Here is a 27,948-nt window from a genome sequence, read left to right on the forward strand (position 1 = left end):
AGAAGAACAGAACCCTAACCCTCTGCGTGTAAGCTCCATGAGAGCAGGGATTATTTCTGTCCTGATTCATTCACTGTTGTTCCTCCGACACCTAGAATGGAATGATGCTGGTGTGGAACAAAGGTTTGCGAAATGAATGAGCAAGCGTGGAAGCAAGGGCTGCCCGTGCTGTGGACCCTGCGCGGCAGTGGAAGGGGTCAGAGAGGGTACCTTCTTCTTGCTGCAGTAGATCTGCCATTTCTTCTCAGGGGGCAGTGCAAATACAGCCTCCCGGTTTTTGTCGGTGAGATCCAATTCATCCTGCAAAGACATGAAAACACGTCTGAAACCCAGAGATGGTTGATCTTAGGATATTCAGCCTATAGGAAATTAGTTTCCTCAGATTCCTCAGCCTGCTGTCTTCCTTCAAAGAGCGTCAAAGATACGATAGGGCAATTCTTCCTCTTGAAGCACAGCACCATCCTCCCATCCCCTTGCATCAAGCCCTCAAGCTTCTATCCAGGCTTCCTTCACTTCCTGTCCCCGCCCCTGGCTCCTCCCCTTCCAGGGCCCTGTTCCCGCCCATCTCTTCATTACTTCGCTAGCTCCTAGTCCTCTTGCCTGGAGTTTCTTGTCTTCTTCCTCTTGTCCTTCTTAGGCTGGTCAACACCATAAATCAAGGCTTGACAAGAAAGAAATCAGTCTACCAACCCAGTCTGTTATTATTATTATTTGGTGGCCGCGTCTGATCTTAGTTGCGGTACTTGGGACCTTCCTTGCATCATGCGGGATCTTTCCTTGCAGCAGCATGGACCCTCTAGTTGTGGCATGGGGGCTCCAGAGTGCATGGGGCTCAGGAGCTGCTGTGCACACGTTTTAGCTGCCCTGCAGCATGTGGGATCTTAGTTCCCCAACCAGGGATCAAACCTGCATCCCCTGTGTTGCAAAGTAGATTCTTAACCACTGGACCACCAGGGATGTCACCTAATCCACTTCCCTCTTGGCCCCCCATCCTTCAAGTCTCTGTCCCTTTAAGTGTGTCCTCCAGAAAGTCTCTGGCTCCCCAACCCCAGCATTGGCCCCAGCATGGTTGAGGACACCTGGTAAAGATGAGGAGCTGGGCAACTCATCTAACTCAACTAACTCATCAATTCATCAACTCATCTAACTCAGCCTCCTGCTAAGGAGGGCACCCTGTGCCATGGGAGGTGTTGGTCTGCTTCCCTTGGAGGTGTGCCCGACAGAGACAGCCCTCCAGCAGTACCACCACCCAGACCATGCCATGCACACACAAGGCTGGGCTCCAGAGGTGAACCCACACTTCCCTGGGAGCTGGACTGGGAAGTTTCTGACATCATCAAGTTTCAGGTAACTCTGTAGGTAGTTTGGGATGACTTTTTTCGGTTTAGCTGTGCTGAATGGTGCCTAAAAGGCTCTCTTACTGAAAATTCTTCTCCTGTGATTCATGAGCTATGCCAGGACTCAACAAAAATAAATAAATAAAAGTTAATGGGCTGTGGAAACATAATGGGCCTTTCAACATGATTCTTGAATTTTTTTTAATAAAAGCAAAAGTTACATTAAGACCAAAAAAAGCATATTACTAATCTTTGTATTTTCTAAAACGATAGTGAAAGTAATATCTAAGAAAGTACAAGTCTTAAGTATATCGATACCTATATTCAATGAGAGCCTTTTAGACTTTCCTTCACAGAGATCTGACCTGTCCAATAGAAATATGAGCCACGTTTTTAAAAAATTTTTCCAGTCACATTAAAAAATTATGCAGGAATAGTTGAACTTAATTTTAATAATGTGTGATAAGTCAATTCAGTCGTGTTTGACTCTTTGTGATCCCATGAACCATAGCCCGTCAGGCTCCTCTGTCCATGGGATTCTCCAGGCAAGAATACTGGAGTGGGTTGCCATGCCCTCCTCTAGGGGATCTTGCCAACCCAGGGATCGAACCCGTGTCTCTTGCATCTCCTGCACTGGCAGGTGGGTTCTTTGCCACTAGCATCACCTGGGTCAGTCAGTCAGTTCAGTTGCTCAGTCGTGTCCGACTCTTTGCCACCCCATGAATTGCAGCGCGCTAGGCCTCCTCCCTGTCCATCACCAACTCCGGGAGTTCACTCAGACTCACGTCCATCGAGTCAGCGATTGCCATCCAGCCATCTCATCCTCTGTCGTCCCCTTCTCCTCCTGCCCCAATCCCTCCCAGCATCAGAGTCTTTTCCAATGAGTCAACTCTTTGCATGAGGTGGCCAAAGTACTGGAGTTTCAGCTTTAGCATCATTCCTTCCAAAGAAATCCCAGGGCTGATCTCCTTCAGAATGCACTGGTTGGATCTCCTTGCAGTCCAAGGGACTCTCAAGAGTCTTCTCCAACACCACAGTTCAAAAGCATCAATTCTTCGGTGTTCAGCTTTCTTCACAATCCAACTCTCACATCCATACATGACCACTGGAAAAACCATAGCCTTGACTAGACAGACCTTTGTTGGCAAAGTAATGTCTCTGTTTTTCAATATGCTATCAAGGTTGGTCATAACTTTTCTTCCAAGGAGTAAGCGTCTTTTAATTTCATGGCTGCAGTCACCATCTGCAGTGATTTTGGAGCCCAAAAAAATAAAGTCTGACACTGTTTCCACTGTTTCCCCATCTATTTCCCATGAAGTAATGGGACCACCTGGGTACCTTGTATTTAACCCAAAGTATCTAAAATAGAGTCATTTTAACATGTAATCAATGTAAAAGAAAAAGATCAATGAGCTATTTGAATTCTTTTTTTTTTCAAAGTTATCAAAATCTGCCGTGGATTTCCCATCTTGGTTCAGACCAGCCATGTTTCAGGTGTCACCAGCCCCATGTGACCGGCGGCTGCCATCCTGAGTGGCACCGACAAGGACAACTTGAACCTATGCCCACCAGGTCACCTGCTTTTTGAACTAAAGACTCCTGTAGATCAAATGCTAAAGAAAAGTTCTTCCCTGGAACCACTCTCTACATATCCCAGGAATTTTCCAGACCCTGCTCGAGGTTTCTGAAGCATTTCCTTTCTGTGGTCAGAATCAGAAATTAAAGAGACTTCTGTGCACCTGCCACTGGCTGGCATACACTGCACCCTCTCCTGCTTTTGCTTATGCAGGTAGTTTTACCCAGCCAGAGCTCCTGGCCCGCCCACCCCACAGTCTAATGCCCAAGCTCAGAGCTGGCATCCTCTGGCAAGCCTTCTACAGCCCTTCCCAGGTAGGAACACCCCTCCCTACCTGAATGCAGAGCTGTTGTGTTCAACTTTGTATTCTGGTTATTTAGACACTTGTCTTCTCTCACCAGTGGTCTCTGCCACTAAATCAAATGGCATTTCTTGGTAATTTGGTTGGTTCAGCCTTGGTAACCTATGACTCTGTGGACCATCCACTTCTTCTTGAGTCTCTCTTTCCTTATTTCCTGGACAATCACACCCTTGGGCCGTCCCTCCTGCTTTGCGCTATGCTCCTCTTGGGACCCCTGACTGACTTTTCCTCCTCTCTCCTATCACTCAGCACTGAAGTCCCTCAGGGCACCATCCTGGGTCCTCTTCTCCCCTCCCTTTATGCTTCCTCTGGTGACTCCTTCGCAAGTCATCCCCAAGGACCCAGTGACAATCCTAAATCCTCTCAGCCCCCCAGTGTCCTGAGCGCCCAATCCTGGCACCCAACTGCCTTTGCATGGATCAACTTGATGGCCCTCAGGTGCCTCAAACACTCATGCACGTGTGACAGTGTGCCAGGCACTGTTCTCAGTGCTTAAAGTTTATTCATTACATTTGCAGCAACCCATTTTACAGATGAGGAAACTGAGGCACAGCAAACACATGCAAACTGAGTTCATCACCCCAGTCCCCTCAGCCTGGGTCTCCTTGCCACATCCTGTCCTGATGAGGGTCTCACCATCCACCCAGATCCTCGTAAGAAACCTGGTATTCCCTGACTTCTACTCATGCATTAGTCCCCACAAGTCCTATTATCCTTCCTTCTCAGTGGCTCCGGAATCTGTCCACTTTTCCCCATTTCCATGGCTAACACTTTAGTCCAAGCCACCATCCTCCACAGCTTGGGTTTCCACCAAGAGCCCCCACATGGTCTACACAGTGCCTTTGGAGCCAATAAAGTACCCCAGATGGTCTTTTTAGAAAAGTATATTGGAGAGCCTCAAACCCCTGCTTAACCTTTTCAGTGGCTTTCTATTACCCCTAGGATTGAATCTCAAATCCTCAGATATTCTCATCATAATGATACCCCCCCAAAGGACCCAGCTTTTTCCTACTTGAGACTCTCACATCTGCTGCTTCTTCTGTCAGGGACTCCATGGCATCATTCTGCACCTCCATTCACCTACCTGACCATCACTCTGTTTTAAGATCTGTCACTGATTCAGGGGACCCATCAGGACCCTGAATCTAGAATAAGGCTCTCTGCTAGACACGCCCACAGACCGCCCCCCTGCCCCAAACATTCCCTCTCAAGACACTCTCTACACTCATCATTACTGTTCAAGACCTGGCTTCTCGTTAGACTACATATTCCTGGGGGGAGGGGCTGCACCAACCCATTTTAGTGGGTCCATCACTAAATCCCTGGCAGCCCACAGAGCCCAGGACACGTCAGTCTCTCAAATATTTTTCATTTGTTTGATCAATACCTCACGCTAGCTTGCAGACGAGACAAGTCTGACTCATTCTTGTTTTTTGCCAAAGTACCTAGTAAGAAACCCTGCCACTTAACATGCTCAATAAATATTTGGAGACTAAAAGGGCCAAAGGAAGGAACACTGCTTGCCATGTCCTTCTTTCAAAACTCATGCAGTCTTCTCAGGAAGATGTCCCTGACTGGGATAATGTAAGAAATATACTGGTTTGGCCAAAAAGTTCATTTGGGTTCTTCCGTAAGATGCTATGAAAAAACCTGAAAGAACTTTATGGCCAACCCAACATTTCTTTTTTTAAAAAATCTGTTTTGGTATTTTGTGGCATCATGCTTTATTTTTTTTTAACTTTTTATTTTGTATTGGGGTATAGTCAATTAACAAACAATGTCATGATACTTTCAGATGAACTGCAAAGGGACTCAGCCATACACATATATGGATCCACTTTCCCCCAAACTCCCCTGCCATGCAGGCTGCCACGTAACACTGAGCAGAGTTCCCTGTGCTGCACAGTAGGTCATTGTCGGTTATCCATTTTAAATATAGCAGTGTCAACCTAATATTTCTGACCCTCGTTCCCGGTTCCTGTCTTAGAGCTCCTAAACCCCTCGGAATTTCATGAATGATAGAACTGACAGGAATATCTTTTGTTCCTGACATAGAGCTCCTAAACCCCTTGGAATTTCCTGGGTGATAGGAGTCCCTTTTCTCCTGCTGCAGTGACTCTTGGTGGACCCTAGAGAGCTTCAGGGTGGGGGCCAGTCACCAGAAGGATCAGGCCTTGATTAGAAGCCTTGAACTTTCAGCCCTACTCCCCAAACTCTAATAGATGGAGCTAAAAATCTATCATACCATTACAAATAAACTTATTTACAAAACAGACTCAGAGAACGAACTTACGGATACTAGTGGGGAAGGGTGGGAGAAAGGGATAGTTAGGGCATTTGGGATGGACATATACATACAGCTGTATTTAAAGTGGATAAGCAACCAGGTCCTACCGTACAGCACAGGGAACGCTGCTCAGTGTTCTGTGGCAGCCTGAATGGGACGGGAGTTTGGGGGAGAGTGGATACATGTATGTGTATGGCTGGGCCACTCTGCTGCACACCTGAAACTATCACAGCATTGCCAATCAGCTATAAGTAGCAGCAGTAGTCGTATGTTGGTCGCTCAGTTGTGTCCGACTCTCTACAACCCCGTGGACTGTGGCCTGCCAGGCTCCTCTGTCCATGGAGAAGCAGGCAAGATACTGAAGTGGGTTGTCATTCCCTTCTCCAGGGGATCTTGCTAACCCAGGGATGGAACCCAGGTCTCCGGCATTGCAGGCAGACTCTTTACTGTTTTAGTCACCAGTTCAGTTCAGTCACTCAGTCGTGTCCGACTCTGCGACCCCATGGACTGCAGCACGCCAGGCTTCCCTGTCCATCACCAAGTCCTGGAGCTTGCTCAAACTCATGTCCATCAAGTCTGTGATGCCATCCAACCATCTCATCCTCTGTCATCCCCTTCTCCTCCTGCCTTCACTCTTTCCCAGCATCAGGGTCTTTTCCAATGAGTCAGTTCTTCACAGCAGGTGGCCAAAGTATTGGAGTTTCTGTTTCGGCATCAGTCCTTCCAATGAATATTCAGGACTGATTTCCTTTAGGATTGACTGCTTTGATCTCCTTCCTGTCCAAGGAACTCTCAAGAATCTTCTCTAGCACCACAGTTCAAAAGCATCAATTCCTTGGTGCTCAGCCATCTTTATGGTCCAACTCTCACATCCATACATGACTACTGGAAAAAACCATAGCTTTGACTACCAGACCTTTGTCAGCAAAGTAATGTCTCTGCTTTTTAATATGCTGGCTAGGTTTTCATAGCTTTTCTTCCAAGGTCACCAGGGAAGCCCCATAATCAGCTATACTACAATATAAAATAAAAAGTGAGGGGAAAAAAACCTATCTTGCTGAAACCACCGCAAAAGCCCCCAGAATGGCAAGGCTCAGAGAGCTTCTGGGTGGGTGTATGCATCCACATGATGGGAGGGTGGGGCACCCCGAACCTTCCGGGGACAGATGCTCCTGGGCTCAGGACAGGAACCTTACCCTTCTGGGCTTTATGCTCTGTATGCCTTCTTCTGGCTGCTCACTTGTATTCTTTATCATCTCCTTTATACTAAGCTGGTAACAGTACATAAAGTGTTTCCTGTGTTCTGTGAGAAGTTCTAGCAAATTACCACACTTGCAGAGGAGATTGTGGGGACTCCTGATTGGTAGCCATGTTGGACAGACACGTAGGAAACCTGGGACCCACCACCTCTAATGGGTGTGTGAAGTAAGGGGCAGTCTCGTGGATCTGAGCCCTTAACCTGTGGGCTCTGTGCTAACTCTGGGCAGTAAGTGTCAGAATGGAGTTGTATTGCAGGACATCCAATTGGTGTCCATAGAAAACTGGAGAACTGCTTAATGTGGAAAATGGTGTTAGCAGTATTTGAGTGAAAAAATGATCTTAGCAGGACTGACAAACACAGCTCAGGCTTCATATATTATTCTACACAAGCAAAGAAAAGTGTTAGTCACTCAGTTGTGTCCAACTCTTTGTGACCCCATAGACTGTAGCCCACCAGGCTCCTCTGTCCATGGGATTTTCCAGGCAAGAATACTGGAGTGGGTTGCCATTTCCTATCTCCCACCCCTGGCTCTACTCCCAGGAAAGGCATGACTCGGGACAGTGAGTTTTCCTGAACCTGATGTGGTGAGGAAGGTGGATCACTTTTTCTCCCATAGGCATTGCTCCATCTTACAGTGGTCCTATGCTTTGAAGAGCTGGATTGTCTTCATCAGATACATCCATGACCGAATCCAAGTAGGAAACCCCATTCCAATCATGTTGCATCGTTTCTCTGCAGGCCAGCCATGAGAATAAGTGACCAAGAGCTGATGGTAGATGACCCTGCGTTTACGGCTCTCTTCCAGGGGTTCAGGCCCGAGTCCTGGGCACAGATCCTGCTCCCCCATCTGGGAATTTCTTTGGTGTGCAGGCTTTGTCTCACCACCAGACCTCCAAAGAGAAGAATCATGCCGTCTTCCTGTTCTGTCTCTTTGTGGTCAGAATAGGATGTTTCACACACAGGGTGCTGCTGTGGTCTAAATGGGTATCACAGAGAGTCCGGAAGAGCTGCCGCCAGTGTGAATGCCAGAGCTCTGTCTGCCCCAGGCTAGACACGGGGTGTTATCATCCCAGTCCCAATCCAGGTGTCTTTCAGGCATCTCTATCTCCTTGTTTCTAGTTAATCATCCCTTGATCTGAGACTTGCGGTTGCCCAGGAGGAGAGGGTTGGAGGAGGGATGGAGCGGGAGGTTGGGGTTAGCAGATGCTAGTTATTATATATAGGATGCATAAATGACAAGGTCCTACTGCACAGCACAGAGAACCATACTTAATATCCTGTGATAAACCACCATGGGATAGAATATAAAAAAAGAACGTATATACAGGTATAGCTGAATCACATTGCTGTACAGCAGAAACTAACACAGCACCGTAAATCAACTATACTTCAGTTAAAAAAACCATCCCCTAAATCTAAAAAGAAATGATACAAATGAACTTACAAAACAGAAAGAGACTCACAGACTTGGAGAATAAACTTATGGTTGCTGGAGCAGGGGGCAGGGAGAAGGATGATGGGAGGAAGGGATAGTTAAGGAGTTTGAGATGGACATGTACACACAGCAATATTTAAAGTAGATAACCAACAAGGACCTGCTGTATAGCTCATGGAACTCAGCTCAGTGTTACATGGCAGCCTGGATGGGAGGTGAGTTTGGGGGAGAATGGACACTTGCATATGTATGGCTGAATCCCTTTGCTGTTCACCTGAGGCTATCACAATACTGTTAATCGGCTATGCTCCAATATAAAATTAAAAGTTTTTTTTGTAAAAAATTCTTGTTCTGAGGTACCCAGAATCTGCCTACAGAATTCCACCCGTCTTATGTCTGAGATAAGAGGATCCCGGGGAAATTCCAGCCAGCAGATGAGAAAAAGGTGTCAAGCACTCTGAGGTTCTCTGAGGCTCCTCGGTGCCGACTTCACAAAGCCTGCACCTGCTCCTCTCATGGGAGCCTACCGCTGCCCGGCGAGGTCTAGAGTCCAGTGGAGATATGAGGAAGGTCCATCTTCTGGGGACAGGCTTCGCGGTGTCCACCCCAGTGCTGACTGTTTCTCCCCCACAGCTGAGGTGCTCTGGGACCCATCTCAGCCAAAAGCAGTTTCAGCAGGTGAAGATCCCGGCACACAGGCCCCCGCCCTCTGTCTGGCTCCTTCTGCTCCTGCTGGGGCCCGCCACTCCATGGCCAAGCCCTCTCTGCCCCTGCCCCTCACTCTACCCCGCCCCTCACTCCGCCCCGCCCCTCATTCTACCCCCACCCCACTCTGCCCCGCCCCTCACTCACCACCAGCTCTGCAAAGCGGATGTTCAGCTCCTCTGGGTTGGGGATAGGACTGGAGAACTCCATGTACTGCAGAGGGTGGTTGTCCCGGAGGTTGATCTCAGGGAGGTCGCTGCCCCCAAAGCAGCACAGGAAGCCCAGGCCATGGCGGCTCCTCTTGCGGGGGGCCATGGTCACTGCAGGCCAGGGGGACAGTCCGCAGGCAGATGCCCTAGGTCCTCATCGTGATCTGGGTAGAACAGAGAGGACAGAGTGGTCAGGCCTGGCAGCCAGGTGGGCCAGAACGTGGCTGCTCTGCCACCATAATTTCTCTGGCCAACTCTCAGGGGCCTCTGACCCCACAGCCAAGCTCCTTTCTCCCACAACTGCAAACACTTCCAGATTCTCCCTCTGTGCCCTGAGAGAAGATGGGAGGGCTGTAGTCACAGAATGTGACTTCCAGGGCAGAGGTGGCACTACCCACCACCCACTCTGACTGTACAGATGGGAATCCTGTTCCCCGTCCACTGGCAGTCCATTTTCCTGCAGGGCTTCCTTATTCATGTGAATATTCCAGGGTCTGGGTATACCTGCTTTAAAGGTGTAATCCAATGGGGAGGGAAGGGCTGAATTCGGCTGGCAGGGGAGACACTGAGCTAATTATATGGCCTGGCTCCTGCAGTGCAGGCCTCCATGGGAGCAGAGGACGGAAGGCTTGCACAGCTTTCTTCCCAGTCTGCTGTAGCCAGGCATGTCTCGATGAATGTGAAATATCAACAGGGTGTGGGTTCACCCATCCATCCAGAAGGGGTGACCTGCGGGAGCCATTAGAGTGAACCCTGGGTAAAGAAATGGGGCTGATCATTGGAATGGTGTTCAACCAAGAGTGATGGGAATCTGGTCAAATGTGATTTCCATACAGACGGAGAACAGAGGATACCGCTATGGCTAGAGCCCGGAACTGAGAGACACCCAACAGATGGGTGGTCACTGGAACAGAAAGGATTAAGTGTTTGGTTTCCCTCTGGGAAAGCCTAGTTCTATGATGACCAGCCTAAGGATAAACACTGGCCCTAGTCATTGAGGCCACATAGCTTCCAGGTGGATTAAGTCCAGTTATCCATACATGGGCTTCCTGAATGGGCCAAATGATCCTTCCAATGCTTCCTAAACATGGTTTCAGATCTGGGTGGGTTCAGCAGAAAGACCACTGTTTACCCACCACACTGCTGCTCAACATACTCTCCCCACACTTTTGTATCTTAATTTTGAATATAAATCAGATTCTACCTTTATTCTACCTTTATATTCTACAGATATTCTAGCTGTAGTATCTGTGATATAGCACAGGTTTGGGGACAAGATTTTGTTAAATTGTGGGTAAAATGCATATAAACATGAAGTTTACTGTTTTACCATTTGTCATGTGTGTAGTTCAGTGGCATTAAATACATTCACATTGCTCTGCAACCATCACCACCATCTACCTCTGTTACTTTTTCCATCTTGTAAAACAGAAACTCTGTACTCATTAAATAATCACTTCCCATTTCCCTCTCCCCTCAGCCCCTGGCAACCACCACTCTACTCTCTGTCTCTAAGAATTTGACAACTCTCAGTATCTCATATGGGTAGAATCCTACAGCAGTTGTCTTTTTGTGACTGGCCTATTTCACTTAGCATAATGTCATCAAGGTCCATACAAGCTGTAGCAGAATTTCCTTCCTTTTTTTGGCTGAATAATATTCCACTGTATGCAGAGACCACATTTTGTTTATCCATTCATCTGTTGACAGGCACTGGGGTTGCTTCCTCCTTTTGGCTATTGTGAAGAACGCTGCTACCAACACGTACAAATATCTGTTTGTGTCCCTGCTTTCAGTGCTTAGGGTAATATACCCAAAGGTTGAGTTGTTTCTCCTATATCTAGGTCATTAACGGAATGATCAGAATGTCCCCCTGGTCTTTAGTTACATCATTGCTCTAAATGTTGACCAAAACAAGGACACAGACAAGCCCAGATGACACAGCTTCCTTGTCTGGAAATGCCAAAGAACTAGTCATTAACACTCTCAAGGGACAGTCCTTCAACCAGCTTTGAATCCCATGCACTGATCTAGCCCTCTGGGTTTTTTTTCTTTTTTTTTTTTTTACCTCACTGCACAGCATGTGGGATCTTAGTTCCCCCACCAGAGATTTAACCTGTGTCCTTGCATGGGAAGCATGGAGTCTTAACCACTGGGCCACCAGGGAAGTCCCTGCCCTTTTTTCTTAAAGACACCACAGGAGATTGTTTCCTGAATCCTTGGGGAGCTCCAAATATGTCAAATCTAAGGCATTCCCTTGAATCAAGTTCTAGAACCTTATCGAAAAAAGATAACTATGGCATAACTTGTTCCTAGTGAATCCAAGGTAAGTCTAGGAGAACACTGCTTTATTTCCAAACCCTAACAAACTAGCTAATAAATCAGTCATCTGAGCTATCCTCCCATATAAGGCATGATGCATGTTACTCATCATTCAAGAGAGGTGTTTTTATTGATTCCATTTTATCTCTTTTTTTGGGGGGGTGCACCACAAAGCCTCTGGGATCTTAGTTTTCCCACCAGGTAGCAAACCCACACCCCTTGCATTGGAAAGTAAAGTCTCAACCACTGAACCACCAGGGAAGTCCCTACTTTATCTTTCTTTATTAACTTCGTGACAGATGTTTTAAATGTTTTCTAGCATTTATTAAATGTATTTGGTGAGCCACCAGGGAAGTCAATGGAATATTACTCAGCCATTAAAAAGAACGAAGTAATGCCATTTGCAGGGACTTAGATGGGTCTAGAGATTGTCATACTGACTGAGGTCAGAGAAATAGCATATGATATCACTTACATGTGGAGTCTAGAATATGATACAAATGGACTTATTTAAAAGGGAGAAATAGACTCACAGACTTAGAGAATGAACTTATGGTCGGGGGAGGAGATGAAGGAATAGTTGGGGATTTTGGAATTGATAGGTACACACTGCTGTATTTAAAATGGATATCCATCAAGGCCCTACTGTATAGCACAGGGAACCTCTGCTCAGTATTCTATAACAACCTAATTGGGAAAAGAATTTGAAAGAGAATAGATATGTGCATATGTTAAGAAAAAGAATAAATCAACCATATTGTTACATTAAAAAGGAATACATATATTGTTGCATTAATAAATGTATTTGAACATAGAACTTTTAAAAATTTTTCTAAGGATTATTTTTCAAAGATATTAAGAAATATTGCCCTATACAATCCAAGAGTCATGTTTTATATATAAAAACTTTAGGTTATTCATTCAAAGGGATTTGATCCTTCCTTCCCTTTACTTACCAATTTATTAGATTAGGAGTTTGGGATTAACATAGACACACTACTATATATTAATGGATAGCTAACAAAGACTTACTGGAGAGCACGGAGACCTATATGCAATATTTTGTAACAACCTATAGGGGAAAAGAATCTGAAAAAAATAGATACATATGTATGTATAACCGAAATCACTTTGCAGTTACACTTGAAACTAACACAACATTGTAAATCCACTATACTTCAATTAAAAAAAAAAAAAAAAGACTTTTTAGTAGACCCAGGGATACCTAAAACAACACATTATCTGAGCCCGCCTGGTATTACTGGCCATCCTTTCCAGGTTTGCACATTGTCTCCACAGCTACAGTGAAGGCTGTCTGAGGACAGGGGCCATGCCTCCTGCTTATTTGACACCCACCCCCCCCCCCCGCCCCGCACGCCTTTATGGCTAATAAAAGGCCTTGTGCTTAGTAGGTGCTCAATAATATTTTTTGGTCAATTGAGGAAAAAAAAAAACTGTGCTCATGGAGACAGAAAAGAGGGGTCTTTATCAATCAGTCAAGAAATACTGATTGAAATCTGATTCCTAGTAATTAAGACATCAAGAACCCTTGAAGGGAACAAGGGGACAGTCTCCAAGGTGGAGGAAGCAGCTAGCAGGCTAGTGCAGAATCCTGGTTTATGTCAGCAAAGACCTGGAACACGTAGCTGAGGATATCAAGGGAGGAAGGGAGGCACTGAGGCTTTCCAGGGGACTTGATAGCCAATGGGCAGGAGTGGGTGGGACGAAACCCTGGCCTCCGAGTGTCAGGCTCGGTAAAGCACTAATTCCATAGGTAGATAGGGGTGGGCCTCCCTGGGTCCCCTGCCCATCATCCGTTTGGGATGCTGATACAGACTCCAGGCCAGGTCCCATAGGTAAGACTGCTTTGCTGAGGACACAGAGCATGGAAGGGCAGGTCCCAGAGGTGGGATGAGATGGACTGGATGGCATGACGGGGTTCTTGGGAGGGATGGCTGACGTCTGGGAGGATCTGCGAACTCTGGGCCTGCTCCAGGTCTTTGCCAACCTACACCAGGATTCTGCACTAGCCTGCCAGCTGCTTTCTCTACCTCCAGACTGTGCCCTTGTTCCCCTCAAGGATTCCTGGTGGCTTAACTACTAGGAATCAGAGATTGCAGTCACTGCCCCTCTGAACACTCTTCTGTCTTCACCTCCTCGACTTCTCTCGCCCCAGTCTCCTTCCTGGTCCTTCTTTGCCCTTCAGTGCCTGAACCAGGCTTTCCTGGGAGGGGCATCAGGGGCAGGGTTGACATACAGCTGGAGCACCCCATTAGTCTTACACCCGTGTTCACAGCTGTGACCCCTGATTGGTTGGCACCAGGCTCATACCTGTCTAAATATTTTTAAGGTCTCGCCTGAGTATGAGGAGTAAGGTGGAGTGGCCTCAGGAGGAGAGAAGAAGGAAGAAGTAGACACAGACCTCCAAACGGGAAGTGCCGGCCCCACAGAGAAGGGCCTTAACCAACCCTCCCTCCCCCACACCCCCCGGCCGCGCTGCATATTTGCCCTTTTAAGGGCGGCCTGCTCCACCGCTCCTGAGTGTTTATGTTCCTGAGGGTGTCCTCCTCCCCAGGAACTCTTAAGTCTGTCCCTTCCTCCTTTTCTTGGGGCCCTTTCTGAACATCCAAGACTAAAACCATAAGCCCTGAGCTGGAAAGCATCTAGCTTCAGGGTAGAGATCTGAAAATTGAGGTCCGGGAAGGAAATGTCTTCTCTGAGGCCACATAACAATGGGGACAGATCTGGGGCTGAAAACCAGGACGCCAGCGTCCAGGCTGTGGTCCGGCCACTGCCTCCCCAAAGCGCCTCTTCCCACATCAATGCCCTTTGTTCCCATCTTGCCCCAGCCCCCCAAGCAGCCTCCCCCCACCCCCTAGAGAAGATCAGACTCTACGGCTCAGTATAGAAGTAGCTCCAGGGAGTTCCCTGGTGGTCCAGTGGTTAGGCCTTGGTGGTTTCACAGCCGAGCCCCAGGTTCAATTCCCATTTGGGGAACTGAAATCCCAAAAGCTGTGTGGCACAGCCAAAAAATAAACAAACAAACAAACAAAAAATCTAAAATAGTATTAAAAAAAAAAAGAAAAAAAGAAATAGCTCCAGTAAACAAGGTCCTTTCTAGACCAGGAGAGGGTATGAAGATTCCAAAGGCTGCCTGCTTCTCCTCCACTGGGGGGAACTGCCTCCATCACCCACCACCCCAATTTCTCTCCCACCCCTACTCTAATCCTTCCTCCACTCCAGCAGAGGCTCTGAAGTCAGACGGACAGGGGTTTGACTCCTGGCTCTGCCTTCTCAGCTGGGTGACCCTGAGCATGAGGTCTTAACCTCCAAGAACCCCAGGTTCCTCATCTGTGACACCAAGGCAATAACAGGATCTTCCTCATGCAGTTTCAAGGAAGAATAAATGATCTAATATAAGTAAAATGCCAGGAGTACCTCATATATTCATTAAAGAAGGCCAACACCACTGCTGTGGCTTCAGTATCACCATGACTGGCAAGGTGAGACTGGCCCTCCCCAGAGTCTGAACCATGAGCCCTTCCCCGGACATAGATGGGGCCACCAAGGCCTGGCGTTGAAGGAACTTTCTTAGCCAGATTTAAGCAGCCACCCACCTTTGCCTTCAGTAACTGGGAAGCCTGGACCAGAGAGGGCAGGACTCTTCCTCAGGCTCTGAGTGACCTCTAGTTGGAAAGATAAACCCTTGTCACTGACCCTGAGCAGGGAGTGGAAAGGTGGAAGTGGCCAGCGCCATTCATTTCTGCAAAATCTTTTTTACAAAGAGGAATGGTAGAGGAGAACTGAGAAGCAATATAGAAAAACAGAAAGCCACACGGAACAAAACCCAGAGGACTTGGACCTGGGTCTGAGAAACTGAACCTGCGCCCACCCTGTCCCCACCACCCACCTTTCTCTCCAGGGAAACTTCCCCAACACCAACAGCTCCATGCCCTACACTTCCCGTCTGCCTGCTTCATCCCCATATCCCTGTGGGGACAAAGCCTTCCCAGGACCATCCGGCCCTAAACACAGACCAAATGGCCTACAACATCAGATTGTCGGGGCTCCATCCCCTGACCCTCCTGTAACTCTCTCGGGGTCTCCTCTAGTCCTCTGGGTGTGACCGGACTTCACCTCCTCATGATCACATCCTCCACATTGTGAAGAGAGCACAGCTTCTTAACTCAGGGGACGGGGCGAGTCACGAGGCAGCGGTGGGTTGGGGGCCACAGTGCCGTCCCCCTGGGGCCTTGGTTTCCCCTCCGTGCTGTGTCCACGTTGGACTGAAGACCTGCGAGGGCCCCTTTAGCCCTGACTGTCCACACCGCCTGGCTCAACCTCCTTCGCCAAGATTCCCCCAGAGGCTGTCCTCAGCGCGCCCTGGGCGCTCCTCCCACATTCCATCCCAGGCCAGGAAGTGCTTCGTCTAACTGGAGTCCAGAACTCCCATTTGGTTTTTAAAGATGAAAATCCTAACCTTTAACCCCAAACCCTGGCCCCTAGGTCCTCGACTCACCAGTTTTTATTTACATTAATTAAAGCTTCAAAATTCCAATATCATTAGCACTTACTCCTAAGTCTTAAGTGAAAGCAGAACAATATTAGTACTTGAGACTTTGGTATTTGCTGGCCACAGGGCTATAGCTACCCCTCATGCTCTGAGATGGAAGGCACCAATTTAAAGAAGTTATTTAAAGGAAGACAAAAAGAAAAAAAAAAAACCCTGTGGTTCAGAGAAGTAACTTGCCTAAAGACACACAGTTAGTGAGGTCATAGCTAGGATTCAAACACACGACTATTTGATTCTAAAGCTACAGACCATTAAGACAGAGGGCATGTGTCCATGGAAGACATGTCCTGATCTGAGACCCACTCAGAGCTTTCTCGAGTGTTCTTTAGGCTCAATAATTCATGACTGAGCATTTCCTATGGGCTGGGCCAGGTGTTTTCACAGCTCTGCAATAGCATTTCAGCTTCACAATGACCCTGTGAGGTGGTTATTACTATTATGCCCCCTTACAGATGATGAGACTAAGACTTCAGCAGCTGTTACACGGCTTATCAGTGACACCAAGGAGCTAAGGGAGAGAGCTGGAACCCCAAGGAAATATTCTGACTGTAAGTTCAGAGCTCTTGTCATAGAAGCAAAGCTGACTCATGAACCCTTCCTTTAGCTCTTGGGACCAATGCCATGACCCTGGGATGTTCTTCTCCATCCCCTCCCCCTACCTCCACACATGCGGGTAACAGCAAGGGTGTACTGCGTCATCTCCCCTTGGCCACTTCCCCAGTGCCAACCAGGAGCCAGGCACTGAGCTGACAATATTGCCCTTTATCTCAACCGTCTAATGGCCTGACTATCCCTTCTCACCAATGACTGAGACTCCCAAAGTTCAGGCAACTTGCTCAGCCACCGCATCCTGAGCACAGTGGTGTTGCCCTGGAACACACAGGCCTGGAACCCGTTTCTAGCCCTTGTGCTGGATGCTGACTGTGTGGGGAGGATGCAGGAGTAAACACAGTCTGGTCCCTTTCCTCAAGCAGGACCTCTTCTGGTGGGGGAGCTGGAGGAGTCGAGGCAATGACCGTACAGAAAGGTGGAGTGAGAAAGTCTCAGAAAGGGGACCCAGTGCAGCCTGGGGGGTGAAGAGGGAGCCAGGGAAAGCTTTCAGGAGAAGGCGACATTGAACTAGCTTTGAGAAAAGTCTTTTTTTTTTTTGGCCAAGGCACATGGTCTGTGGGATCTTAGTTCCCTGACCAGGGATTGAACCTGGGCCCTTGGTAATGAGAACACAGTCCTGATCACTGGACTGGCAGGGAATTCTTTTTTCTTTCTTTCTTTTCTTATTTTGGCCATATGACTTGCAGGATCTCAGTTCCCTAACCAGGGATCGAGCCCATGCCCCCTCATCTTGAAAGAGAGAAGAGAATTAAGGAAGGGTGCTAGAGGAGGGAAAGGCATTCCTGGCAAGGGCATAAGCAAAGGCACAGAGGAAGCAATTGTCCAGAACACATGAGGTCAGAGTCCCAACCAGCTGCCTGTTGATCTGAGGCTAAACTAATGGGCAAAGGGAATCAACAGCGTATCTGAGTGCCATGACTTATTGGCAGAGACCAGGCATCCTGGAGATGCGGGGCAGCACTCCTCTGCCCTCCTCTCCCGACCAGGTCCCTGGGGTCCAGGCCTGGGAACGGGGCCCAGAGCTCCCCAGAGCGGCTGCATAAAACATAAAGAATGTCAACCACGTCCTGTTCCCCGGGCAGATTCCTCCCTACACACTGACCCTTCATGTGCCACTGGGCATCACCCGGGAAATGGCCCCAGGCCCAGCTTACCGGAACCTGGTTTCCCAACAAAGAGTCTATGCTTTTCCATCCCAGGCCACAGTACTTCCCAGGCCTTCCGCCCACCCATCTCCCCACTGCTCACCTACACCATACCTACACCCACTTCAAGTCTCTGAAGACCCTCCCCTCAAGCTCTGTGGACAGCAAACAGACTCGAGACCCCTCACAAGCCTGCCCCTGCTCCCATCCTGAACTGATGACATCCCCTTCTACCTCACAAACTTGGCTGGGTTCTGTTCAACTGCCATCAACTCTATGTGACTTCAGACAAGTTACTTAGGCTCTCTGGGACTCAGTTTCCTCATCTGTAAAATGGGGAAATAACAGGGTTGTCATTATTGTCCTTGAAGTGTCAACACACTTCATAGGGTTGTCAGAAGCATTAAACTAGCTAGTATTTGTAAAGTATCTAGAGTAGCGCCCAGTAATAGTAATAGTAAACACTCACTAGCTACATAGTAATAGTAAATACTTAATAGCTACGTAGTAATAGTAAACACTTAATAGCTACATAGATAAGCTACTGTTACAATTATGAAGAAACCTGAATATCGACTGTATATATTACAGATGGGCTCTCTGTGTGAATGGCTCTTACATATTCACAGATTCTTTACAAACTGAGCTATGAGGGAAGCCCACATATTATGACAGAGGTTGGCAAATGCTGTGGGGGTCAAATCCAGCTCCAGCCTACGTTTGAAAATAGTCTGATTAAAGCACAGCTACAAGCAACCATACTCCAGTGAAACTTAAAAACAACACAACTATACTCGCTCATCATCTATAAATGTTTTATTCAACAGAGACCCTAGGGCCCACAAAGCCAAAAGTATTTCCTACCTGGCCCTTTACAGAAAGTGTACTGATCCCTGTGTTATTAGCTTGAATCATATGTAGCTGACTGCTGAATTGTTTTTAACCCACAAAACCATGCATTTCAAATGGTTTAACTTAGTATAGCATACTGGCTCATCATGCACCCTGCCTTAGCCACTAAAACAGGAGTGAGTGCGTATGTGCGTGCTAAGTCACTTCTGTCTGATTCTGTGCGACCCTATGGGCTGCAGCCCGCCAGGCTCCTCTATCCATGGAATTCTCCAGGCAAGAATACTGGAGTGGGTTGCCATGCCCTCCTCCAGGGGGTCCTCCCAACCCAGGGACCAAACCTGAGTCTCTTGTGCTTCCTGCATTGCCAGGCAGATTCTTTACCACTGCACCAACTGGGAAGCCCCAAACAGGAGTGCTGCACTTTAAATCCAGTGATTCTGATCATAATAAAGTGATAATGATCATTCTTTGAATATTTACCATGGTCAAGGTTTATCTGGAACTTCTACCACACTCCTGCAGGGTAAACATGATCACTGCCTGGATTCCCTCCCACACTTGAGGCTCAGAAAGATGTTAAAGTGTGAGTTGAGTATCCAAACCAGGTTTCCAGACTCCACGCCCACCATACCGTCCCCCCTAGGTGCTAAGAGGCTGTTGGGAGTAGGATCCATCTCTGATAGGACAAAAAAATGGACAGCCTGAGGCCCTCCTATCTCCCTATTTCTCTGCAGGTCCACCTTCCAGACAGCAATGGCCACACGGTGGATGGGGCCCAGTTGTGACTTCCCTGTTGGCCTCAGGACAGAACTCTGAACAATCTGACTTGTCCTGTGAGCCACGGTTAGGGCTGGGGAGGGGGCGGGGAGCACTTTCAAAAATAAGCAAGCTCTCTTTCCAGGACCGGTGGAGCTATTTTTAGCAGCTGCCTAAATGATGGTTTTCCCCCTCAGCTCTGGGAAAAGCAAGAAAGCAAAAGTAAATGTTTGCAGCCCCAGGGGCCCCCTCTGCGCCCCCAGGGGCCCCTCTGTGCCACCTGCCCCACAAGGTGGCAGGAGGAGAGGGAGAGAAAGGGGCGTCTTGCTGGGAAAGTGAAACTGAAAACGTCCCCAAAGTGACATTTCTCTGACTCAGGAGGGGGACAAGTGTGGAAGTTGTGGGTTTTCCAATGGTTTTTCTCATTTCGAGAAATGATCAAGAGAACATAGGTTTCTTTGTCTCAGTAGGACAGAAAACAAGCAGATAGTAGCTCTCCAAGGCCATGGCCAAGTATGCATGCATGCATTCACTCATTCATCCACCCATCTATCCACTCAACCCCCAAGGGACTGCATGCACAAGCAATTTTCTAGGTGCTCTGGATGAACCAAACATCAAATCCCATTCTCACCCCAGTTTACAATGTTGTTGGGAAGGTCTGTGCATAAACCACCAGAATTCTAAGGGGGCGGAGGGAGTGAGTTCCAGGCTCTGGGACCGCAGGGAGAGAGAGGACAGTGGCTTCTGGCTGGGGTGGTCTGGAACATTCACCAGAGGAAGTGGCCTTGAAGCCAGAACTCAGAGGAAAGAGGTGGACACGTGCCAGTTGGGAGGGGCTAAGAAACCCGTTCACGACAAAGGTATGCTGGGGTGAGGACTTGGCATCCAAGTGAGTGAGGGGAAGACAGGGTTCCTTTTACCAGGCTGGAACACAGAACTCAGAGAGGTGCGATGGGAAATTAGATGGGCAACCAGGTAAAGAAAGACAGGGCTTGCAGGGCAGGCGGAAGAGGAGGAGGAGGAGGAGGGGGCAGTGGCAGCTCCAGGCTGGCTGGCTTATTGGCTGATTAGTCGGTGGCTTATGGTAAAGGGGAGTCTGCGAGGCCTTTTCTGAGCTGGGATTTGGATGGACAACTTTTTTTTTTTAATTGGTTGATGATTGCTTTACAATATTGGTTTGATTTCTGCCATACATCAACATGAGTTAGCCACACGTATACATACACCCCCTCTTGAACCTCCCTCCCACGTCCCACCCTTTCCTACCCCTCTAGGTTGTTACAGAGCCCTGCTTTGAGTTCCCTGAGTCATACAGCAAATTCCATTGGCTGTCTATTTTACATATGGTAGTATATATGCTCCCATGCTTCTCTCTCTCTCATCAACTCTCTCCATTCATGCTACCCTCTCCTTCCTCTCCCCGTCCTTGTCCCTAAGTTTGTTCTCTGTGTCTGTGTCTCCACTGATGCCCTGCGAATAGGTTCGTCAGTAACCGTCTTTCTAGGTTCCACGCTGCTGCTGCTGCTAAGTCGCTTCAGTTGTGTCCGACTCTGTGCGACCCCATAGACAACAGCCCACCAGGCTCCCCCATCCCTGGGATTCTCCAGGCAAGAACACTGGAGTGGGTTGCCATTTCCTTCTCCAATGCATGAAAGATAAAAGTGAAAGTGAAGTCGTTCAGTCATGTCCGACTCTTCATGGACTGCAGCCTACCAAGCTCCTCCGTCCATGGGATTTTCCAGGCAAGAGTACTGGAGTGGGTTGCCATTGCCTTCTCCACTAGGTTCCATATATATGCGCTAATATCTGATATTTGTTTTTCACTTTTTGAGTTACTTCACTCTATGTAATTGGCTCTAGGTTCATCTGCCTCAGTAGAACTAACTCAAATGTGTTCCTTTCTATGTCTGAGTAGTATCCAGATGGACAGTTCTGGTGGCACTGTCTCAGCGTGGATTATCGGAGGGACAGAAGCGAGGAAGAGCCTGGAAGCAGCTCTGAGTAAGAGTTAACAAGTCCCCAAGCAGCCCAGGAAGACAGGAGGGGCCAGATGCCCAGGATGTCATGGACGGGCGTGCATGCCCACATGTGTGAGAGCCGTGAGCAGACACGGGGGCTTTGGCAAGACACGGACTGGGCACAGAAAGCAAGAACTTAAACTGAGAACGGGAGGGAGCAGAGGGGAGCTCTCTGAGCAACAGCTGTGAAGTGAAAGTGAAGGAGGAATTTCAACACCCAAATCTCTGCTACCCATTAGAGCCAGAGGCCTGAGGCTCCTGGCCAAAGGGAAACCACCCCACACATGACAACCTGTCCTCACCCCCTTCTGCTTCCTGGAAGCCGAGCCCCCTTCCGTGGGCCACAGGGATGGAGAGACGTTATTGAAGGGTGGCAGGGAAAAGTGCCCCCAGCTTCCTCCTGGGTGCTTCTCCAGGTCTCCTGCCAGAGTGCCAGACAGCTGAGAACTCACACCATTCTGGGCAACCCCCGGCCTGGGAGCAGCTCCTACAGCCACTCCTTGGGGTCCCGCACAGAGGCCTTTTGGTCATGAGGGCAGGACCTTGAAGTCCCATCGAGGCAAGCTGGCCCTGGGACCCTCGCCAGGCCTGTGCGCCTGGTCACACTCTGGACCCTGGGCTGACAGTCCTTCTAGTCCCTCTCCGCGTCCTTGCTCACACCAGAAAAGGCCTTGCATGTGCCCTGGCCCGGCTGGACATAAATCCTGGACTGCAGGCACATTCCATCTCTTCAGGGAACGGGGGAGGACAGGGGCTGGGGGAGGGGAGATGAGCTGACTCCTGGAGGACAAGTGATTGAAAACGTAGACCCCTCCCCTCACCTGCCCCTCAGTCTTATTCATACAATTTCACCCATTCATTCATTCTAACTAACATTTGTTCAGCACCTAAGTGCCTTGCTAAGAGCTGGAAAAATACCAGAGTAAACAAAAGTTCAGCTTGGTGGGGAAGGGAGACAAACGAACATAATAAATTGTGGCTACGAGCTTTCCTGGTGGCTCAGCAGTGGCTTCTCCTTACTCAGGAGACTAGAGTCCGATCCCTGGGTTGGGAAGCTCCCCTGGAGAAGGAAATGGCAGTCCACTCCAGTACTCGTGCCTGGAAAATCCCATGGACAGAGGAACCTGGTGGGCTACAGTCTATGGGGTTGGAAACGAGTCAGACATGATTCAGTGACTCCACCACCACCACCGCATGGTTCTGTTAGGGGCAGTACTGGTGTATGGGTCTGAGAATGTTTGCGGAGCTCTCTCCCAGTGTGGGGTTCCATCCTCCTCCGAGCTCTCGGTTCATACGAACGGTATCATGTATGGACAGAGCACTGGAAGACAGTCAGAGATGCCCTCAAGGATTCAGGACCAGATACCCTGTCCCAGGGCTACTAATATTGGGTTGGCCAAGAAGTTTATTCAGGTTTTTCTGTAAGGTGTATGGGAAAACCTAAACGAACATATTTTGGCCAACCCAATACTATGAAAGACTGAAAACAGCCAAAATGTTAAAACATAAAGACTGGTTAGATAGATGCAGACAGACACATATACATATATGACAGCTTGAAATAATTATCTTTTGAGTTTAGAGTTATTTACTCCCAAAGTAATTATCTTTGGGAGTTTAGGGTTCTTTTTCTTATCCTTTTCTGGATTTTTCCAAATTTCCAACAATAAGCATTGATTGATCAGAAAAGACAATATTATTTTTAAAAGGAGCTAAACCCTAGAGTAAAACTGAGGAAACCCAGGAGCAAGTTCCAACTCTGCCCCAGCAGGCGACCTGGGCAAGACAGGAATGACCTTGGCTGAGAGCATCATTTCTCTGAGCCCTGTCTGTGGATGAGGAGGTCAAACCACACGCTCTCCAGAGTTCCCTCCACCCTGGACACTAGGCTCTGTGCCACAGAACACACGAGGTGCTAAATGATGCTGGTGGAATGGAATCCTGCCCCAAGCTCCCATTAGTTAGTTCATCCTCCATTCAATTGTTCGTTCAATCCACCTCTACTGTTTCCAGCACTCACTCTGCGCCTGGCCCCGCTCACAGTACTGGAGGTTGAAGGGCAAACCACACATACGCAGCCCCGGCCCTCACGGAGCTACAGCCTCCCAAGGTCAACGTCCCCTCCCATGGCTCTTTGTCTTCTCTCCCTAGCGCCCCGTCCTGTTAATGGTTCTTGTCACCTTTCCCCCAGATGCCTCTGGTGCGTTTGTTTCATTCCCAAACACCAAGCTGCAGACCTGGTCCAGCCCCACAGGCTCTCAGGCTGGGATGGGTGCCGATCTCTCATTTCCCCCCACTCCTGGCATTCTGCAAACAGCCATCTGAATAATAATTCTAGGAGCACCTGATTCTACATTCTTAGGTTCAACATCACTCGGGGGTCCCTGTCCAAACTGAAAGCCAACTGGTTCAATTTTCAGGTTTGGTCATTTTACGGGGCTCACAAATTCCATATCAGCCAAGCCTTGAAATCAGAGCTACATCCGTGTGCCACTGAGGACATGGGAGGACTGGAGCTCTCCTTACTGCTTGTGCAAAACAGCTGTTTCTTAAAAAGTTAAACTCACACCTCCATATGAACTAGTCTTTCCACTCCTAAGTATTTACTCCAAACATAGAAAGCATGTGCCCATACAATATTATTCATGAATGTTCAGAGCAGCTTTATTTGTAATAGCTCCAAACTGGAAACAACCCAAATGTCCATCAATGGGCAAATCAATAAACAACTTTGTATAGTGTATCCATAAAATAGACTACTCCTCAGCAATCAAAAAGAATGAACTGCTGTGATGTGCCACATGTGAATGGAGCTCAAAATAATTATGCTATGTACAAGGAACCAGAGGATAAAAGCATACATATTGTATGATTTCACTTATCTAAAATTTGAGATAACCCAAATTAACCTATACTGACTAAAAACTAAGATCTATTGATCTTTTGATCAATTGGTCTTTCTAAAGATTGTGGGTGGAAGGTTGCTTATGGAGGGGGTGGAGAGTGGGAAGGAAGGGAGTAGATTATAAAAGGATTAAGGGGACTTTGGGGGATGATGGTCAAGCATGATCTTGAGGGTGGTGATGGAGTCAAAGGTATATACATATGCCAAAATATACCAAATTATGTATTTGAATTACATAAAGTTTTTGGTACTTCAGTTAAATCTCAATGAAGTTGTTTAAAAACAAACAAAACAGAGATATTTATAGCCTCACAATACCCAGCCACCAAGGGCTCTGGAGTCTGCAGGTGGCAACCCTCTAGAACAGCAGGTGTCTAGCAGGATAGGTCCCCTCCTCTTTCATTGGTTTGCTCTTGGCTGACTTCTTACTTCCTCTAGGCAAACAAGAATGAACCTGATGAATTGTTTCTTCATAACTGAGCATCTCCTGCAGTGGTCCCCCACCATTTTTGGCAACAGGCACCGGTTTCGTGGAAAAATTTTTCTATGGACCGGGGTGGGGGATGGTTTCAGGATGATTCAAGTGCATTACACGTACTGCGCACTTTATTTCTATTATTACTACATCGACTCCACCCCAGATCATCAGGCATTAGATCCCGGAGGCTGGGGACCCCTGCTCTAGAAGACCAGTAGTATCATAAGCTTCTCTACAGGTTCTAGGAAAGACCTCACAGCCCAGAGGTGGTGGGAAGGTGGACAAGGAACTCTCTTCAGGTCCAGGTCTCAGCTGACCTTGTTTGGTCTTCCAGGAGGCAGGGTGGTTTCTTGTAAAGAGTGTATGCTTTCATATTAAGCCTGTGGCTAAGTTACTTAGGACCTGTGAGCCTCACTTTCCTATAGGCACATGAAGGAAAATTCCACCTCCTAGAGGTGAGAATCAAGCAAAGAGCGGGCATCAAGCAGCTAGCTCAGCTCTGGGCACATCACAGGCCCTCCAACAGGGTTCCCTTCCCCTGTTCCAACCCCAGGCTCCTCCCAGGAGTGGTTATATTTCAGGGCTTTACCAAAGCATGAGAAAAGCTGAGGGGCCCCCAGAAGCCTAGTGAAGCACAAGCCTGATTCTACCCGGATGCCTCTGGGGGTAGAGCTGAATTGAAAGTAGCCCCAGGCTTCTGGGTGGGTAAAAATAAGGCACCTTCAGCCAAGGTTACAGTTCTGGAATTTGTTAGAGGCAGACGACATAGCAGAGGGGATTGAGAAAGGGGGCCATGACTTGGGAGTTTCTAGGACAAGACATCAGGAGAGATGCGAGGTAGGGGTGGGGGAAATACCCAGTCCTTGCTCACTGGACAAGTATAGGAGATGCTCAGAAATAACCAGACAACAGAGGGAGGGAAGGTATGAATCCATGCTTGCCTGTGAAAGGATTTGACGCCATGGTACAGAGGTGTATGTATGGGGTGGTATGGTTTTGTTGTTCAGTCACTCAGTCATTCCAACTCTTTGCGACCCCATGGACTGCTGCACACCAGGCTTCCCTGTCCATCACCATCTCCTGGAGCTTGCCCATCAGTTCTACGGCACTCAGCGTTCTTCAGGGTGCAACTCTGGGTGGTATGTATGTGTGTGTTTATAGTGTTATGTAATTAAAAGACGCTTACCCTTTGGAAGGAAAGTTATGACCAACCTAGACAGCATATTAAAAAGCAGAGACATTACTTTGCCAACAAAGGTCCATCTAGTCAAGGCTATGGTTTTTCCAGTAGTCATGTATGGATCTGAGAGTTGGACTATAAAGAAAGCCGAGCGCCGAAGAACTGATGCTTTTGAACTGTGGTGTTGGAGAAGACTCTTGAGAGTCCCTTGGACTGCAAGGAGATCCAACCAATCCATCCTAAAGGAAATCAGTCCTGGGTGTTCATTGGAAGGACTGATGTTGAAGCTGAAACTCCACTACTTTTGCCACCTGATGCGAAGAGCTGACTCATTGGAAAAGACCCTGATACTGGGAGGGATTGAGGGCAGGAGGAGAAGGGGACAACAGAGGATGAGATGGTTGGATGGCCTCACCAACTCAATGGACATGGGTTTGGGTGGACTCCGGGAGTTGGTGTTGGACAGGGAGGCCTGGCGTGCTGGGGTTCATGGGGTCACAAAGAGTTGGACACGACTGAGTGACTGAACTGAACTGAACTGATAGCGTTATGTGTGTGTTTATGTGCGTATGTGGCATGGTACAGATGTATAGGTGATGTGTGTATGTATATGTGTATTCATTCCCAGGAAATAAACACACACAATTCTACTGACTTTCAAGTTTCTGAATAGAGAAGACCCAGCTAGCTCCCTGATACATATGAGCAGCGGAAACAGTAATATCATTGACAATCAGCCTCCATGCCAATTTAAAATCAGCCCATGCTTGGTTTATGAGGAGCTGCCCAAATGTAATATTCAGGAAATGTTACTTTGGGGAAGACACTGTCTTGTCTTCAGTTTTCTGTGAACCACATTATGGCCTGGGAACAGAGATTCACCAAAAGATGCTTGTACCTGCCGTGGACCAGAGAACGTAGTATTCACATGCAGCATCGCATTGACTCTCAACACAACCCACCAACGTCAGTATTTCTGACTGATAAGGACACTGAAGTTTAAAACCAGGAGATGATACCCACCCTCTCTTGTCAAACACCACCTCATTACAACCCAGTTTCAACTCAGTTCTGTAATGTGTATGTACACACACATGTGTGCATTTCTCAGGGTGTATGTGTTCGTACAGAAGACATAATCGGGTTTTCCTTAGTGTACATTAACAAGGTATACACATGCACCCCAGCGTTCACCGCAGCACTATTTACATGGCATGGAAGCCACCTAGATGTCGATCAACAGGTGAATGGATACAGAAGTTGCAGGACATATATACAATGGAATATTCGTCATAAAAAGCAACGAAATTGAGTCAGTGCAGTGAGGTGGATGAACCTAGAGCCTATTATACAGAGTGAAGTCAGTCAGAAAGAGAAAATGAAATATTGTATATGAACACCTATATATGGAATCTAGGAAAATGGTACAAACCTATCTTCAGGGAAGGAATGGAGCTACAGGTGTAGAGAACAAACTTGTGAGCACAGTGGGGGAAGGAAAGGGGGTGACAAATTGACAAAGCAGCACTGACATAAATATGCTACCGTGTGTAAAATAGCTGGCTAGTGGGAAGCTGCTGTATAGCACCAGGAGCTCAACGCAGCGCTCTGCGATAAACTAGAGGGGTGGGAGGCTCAGGAGGAAGTTATGACTGATTCTAGTTGTTGTACGGCAGAAACCAACACAACAATGTAAAGCAATTATCCTCCAATTTAAAAAAAACAAACAATGTGTATACTCCCTCTGCCGCTATTTGAAATTCTGGTGTTATAGTTTAGCCCGTTCCCCAGTAAGCCTGAGATGGAAAAAAAAACCCAAACCAAATTGCTGACAATAATGTGTCCTCAAACTATACCACGCTCCATATTTTACAAGATAGACATTCAGCACATTTTTAGAAAGAAGGATGCTAACATTTACAAAGAGCTAGGC

General features: G+C 47.8%; 1 protein-coding gene across 3 annotated transcripts in view; it reads right to left on the reverse strand.

Moving 5' to 3' along the window:
* Positions 1–27,948, reverse strand: part of DAAM2 (dishevelled associated activator of morphogenesis 2) — a 135,615-nt gene that overhangs the window by 48,034 nt on the left and 59,633 nt on the right. For all 3 annotated transcript variants that reach the window (XM_055571482.1, XM_055571480.1, XM_055571481.1), the window contains exons 2-3: positions 9,110–9,335; positions 211–300 (exon numbers count right to left, since the gene is read on the reverse strand). In XM_055571482.1, the coding sequence (XP_055427457.1) occupies positions 211–300; positions 9,110–9,277 (258 nt within the window). In that variant the 5' untranslated portion in view covers positions 9,278–9,335. The remainder of the gene's footprint in view (positions 1–210; positions 301–9,109; positions 9,336–27,948) is intronic.

Source organism: Bubalus kerabau, chromosome 3 (assembly GCF_029407905.1).
Source record: "Bubalus kerabau isolate K-KA32 ecotype Philippines breed swamp buffalo chromosome 3, PCC_UOA_SB_1v2, whole genome shotgun sequence".
Taxonomy (NCBI): domain Eukaryota; kingdom Metazoa; phylum Chordata; class Mammalia; order Artiodactyla; family Bovidae; genus Bubalus; species Bubalus kerabau.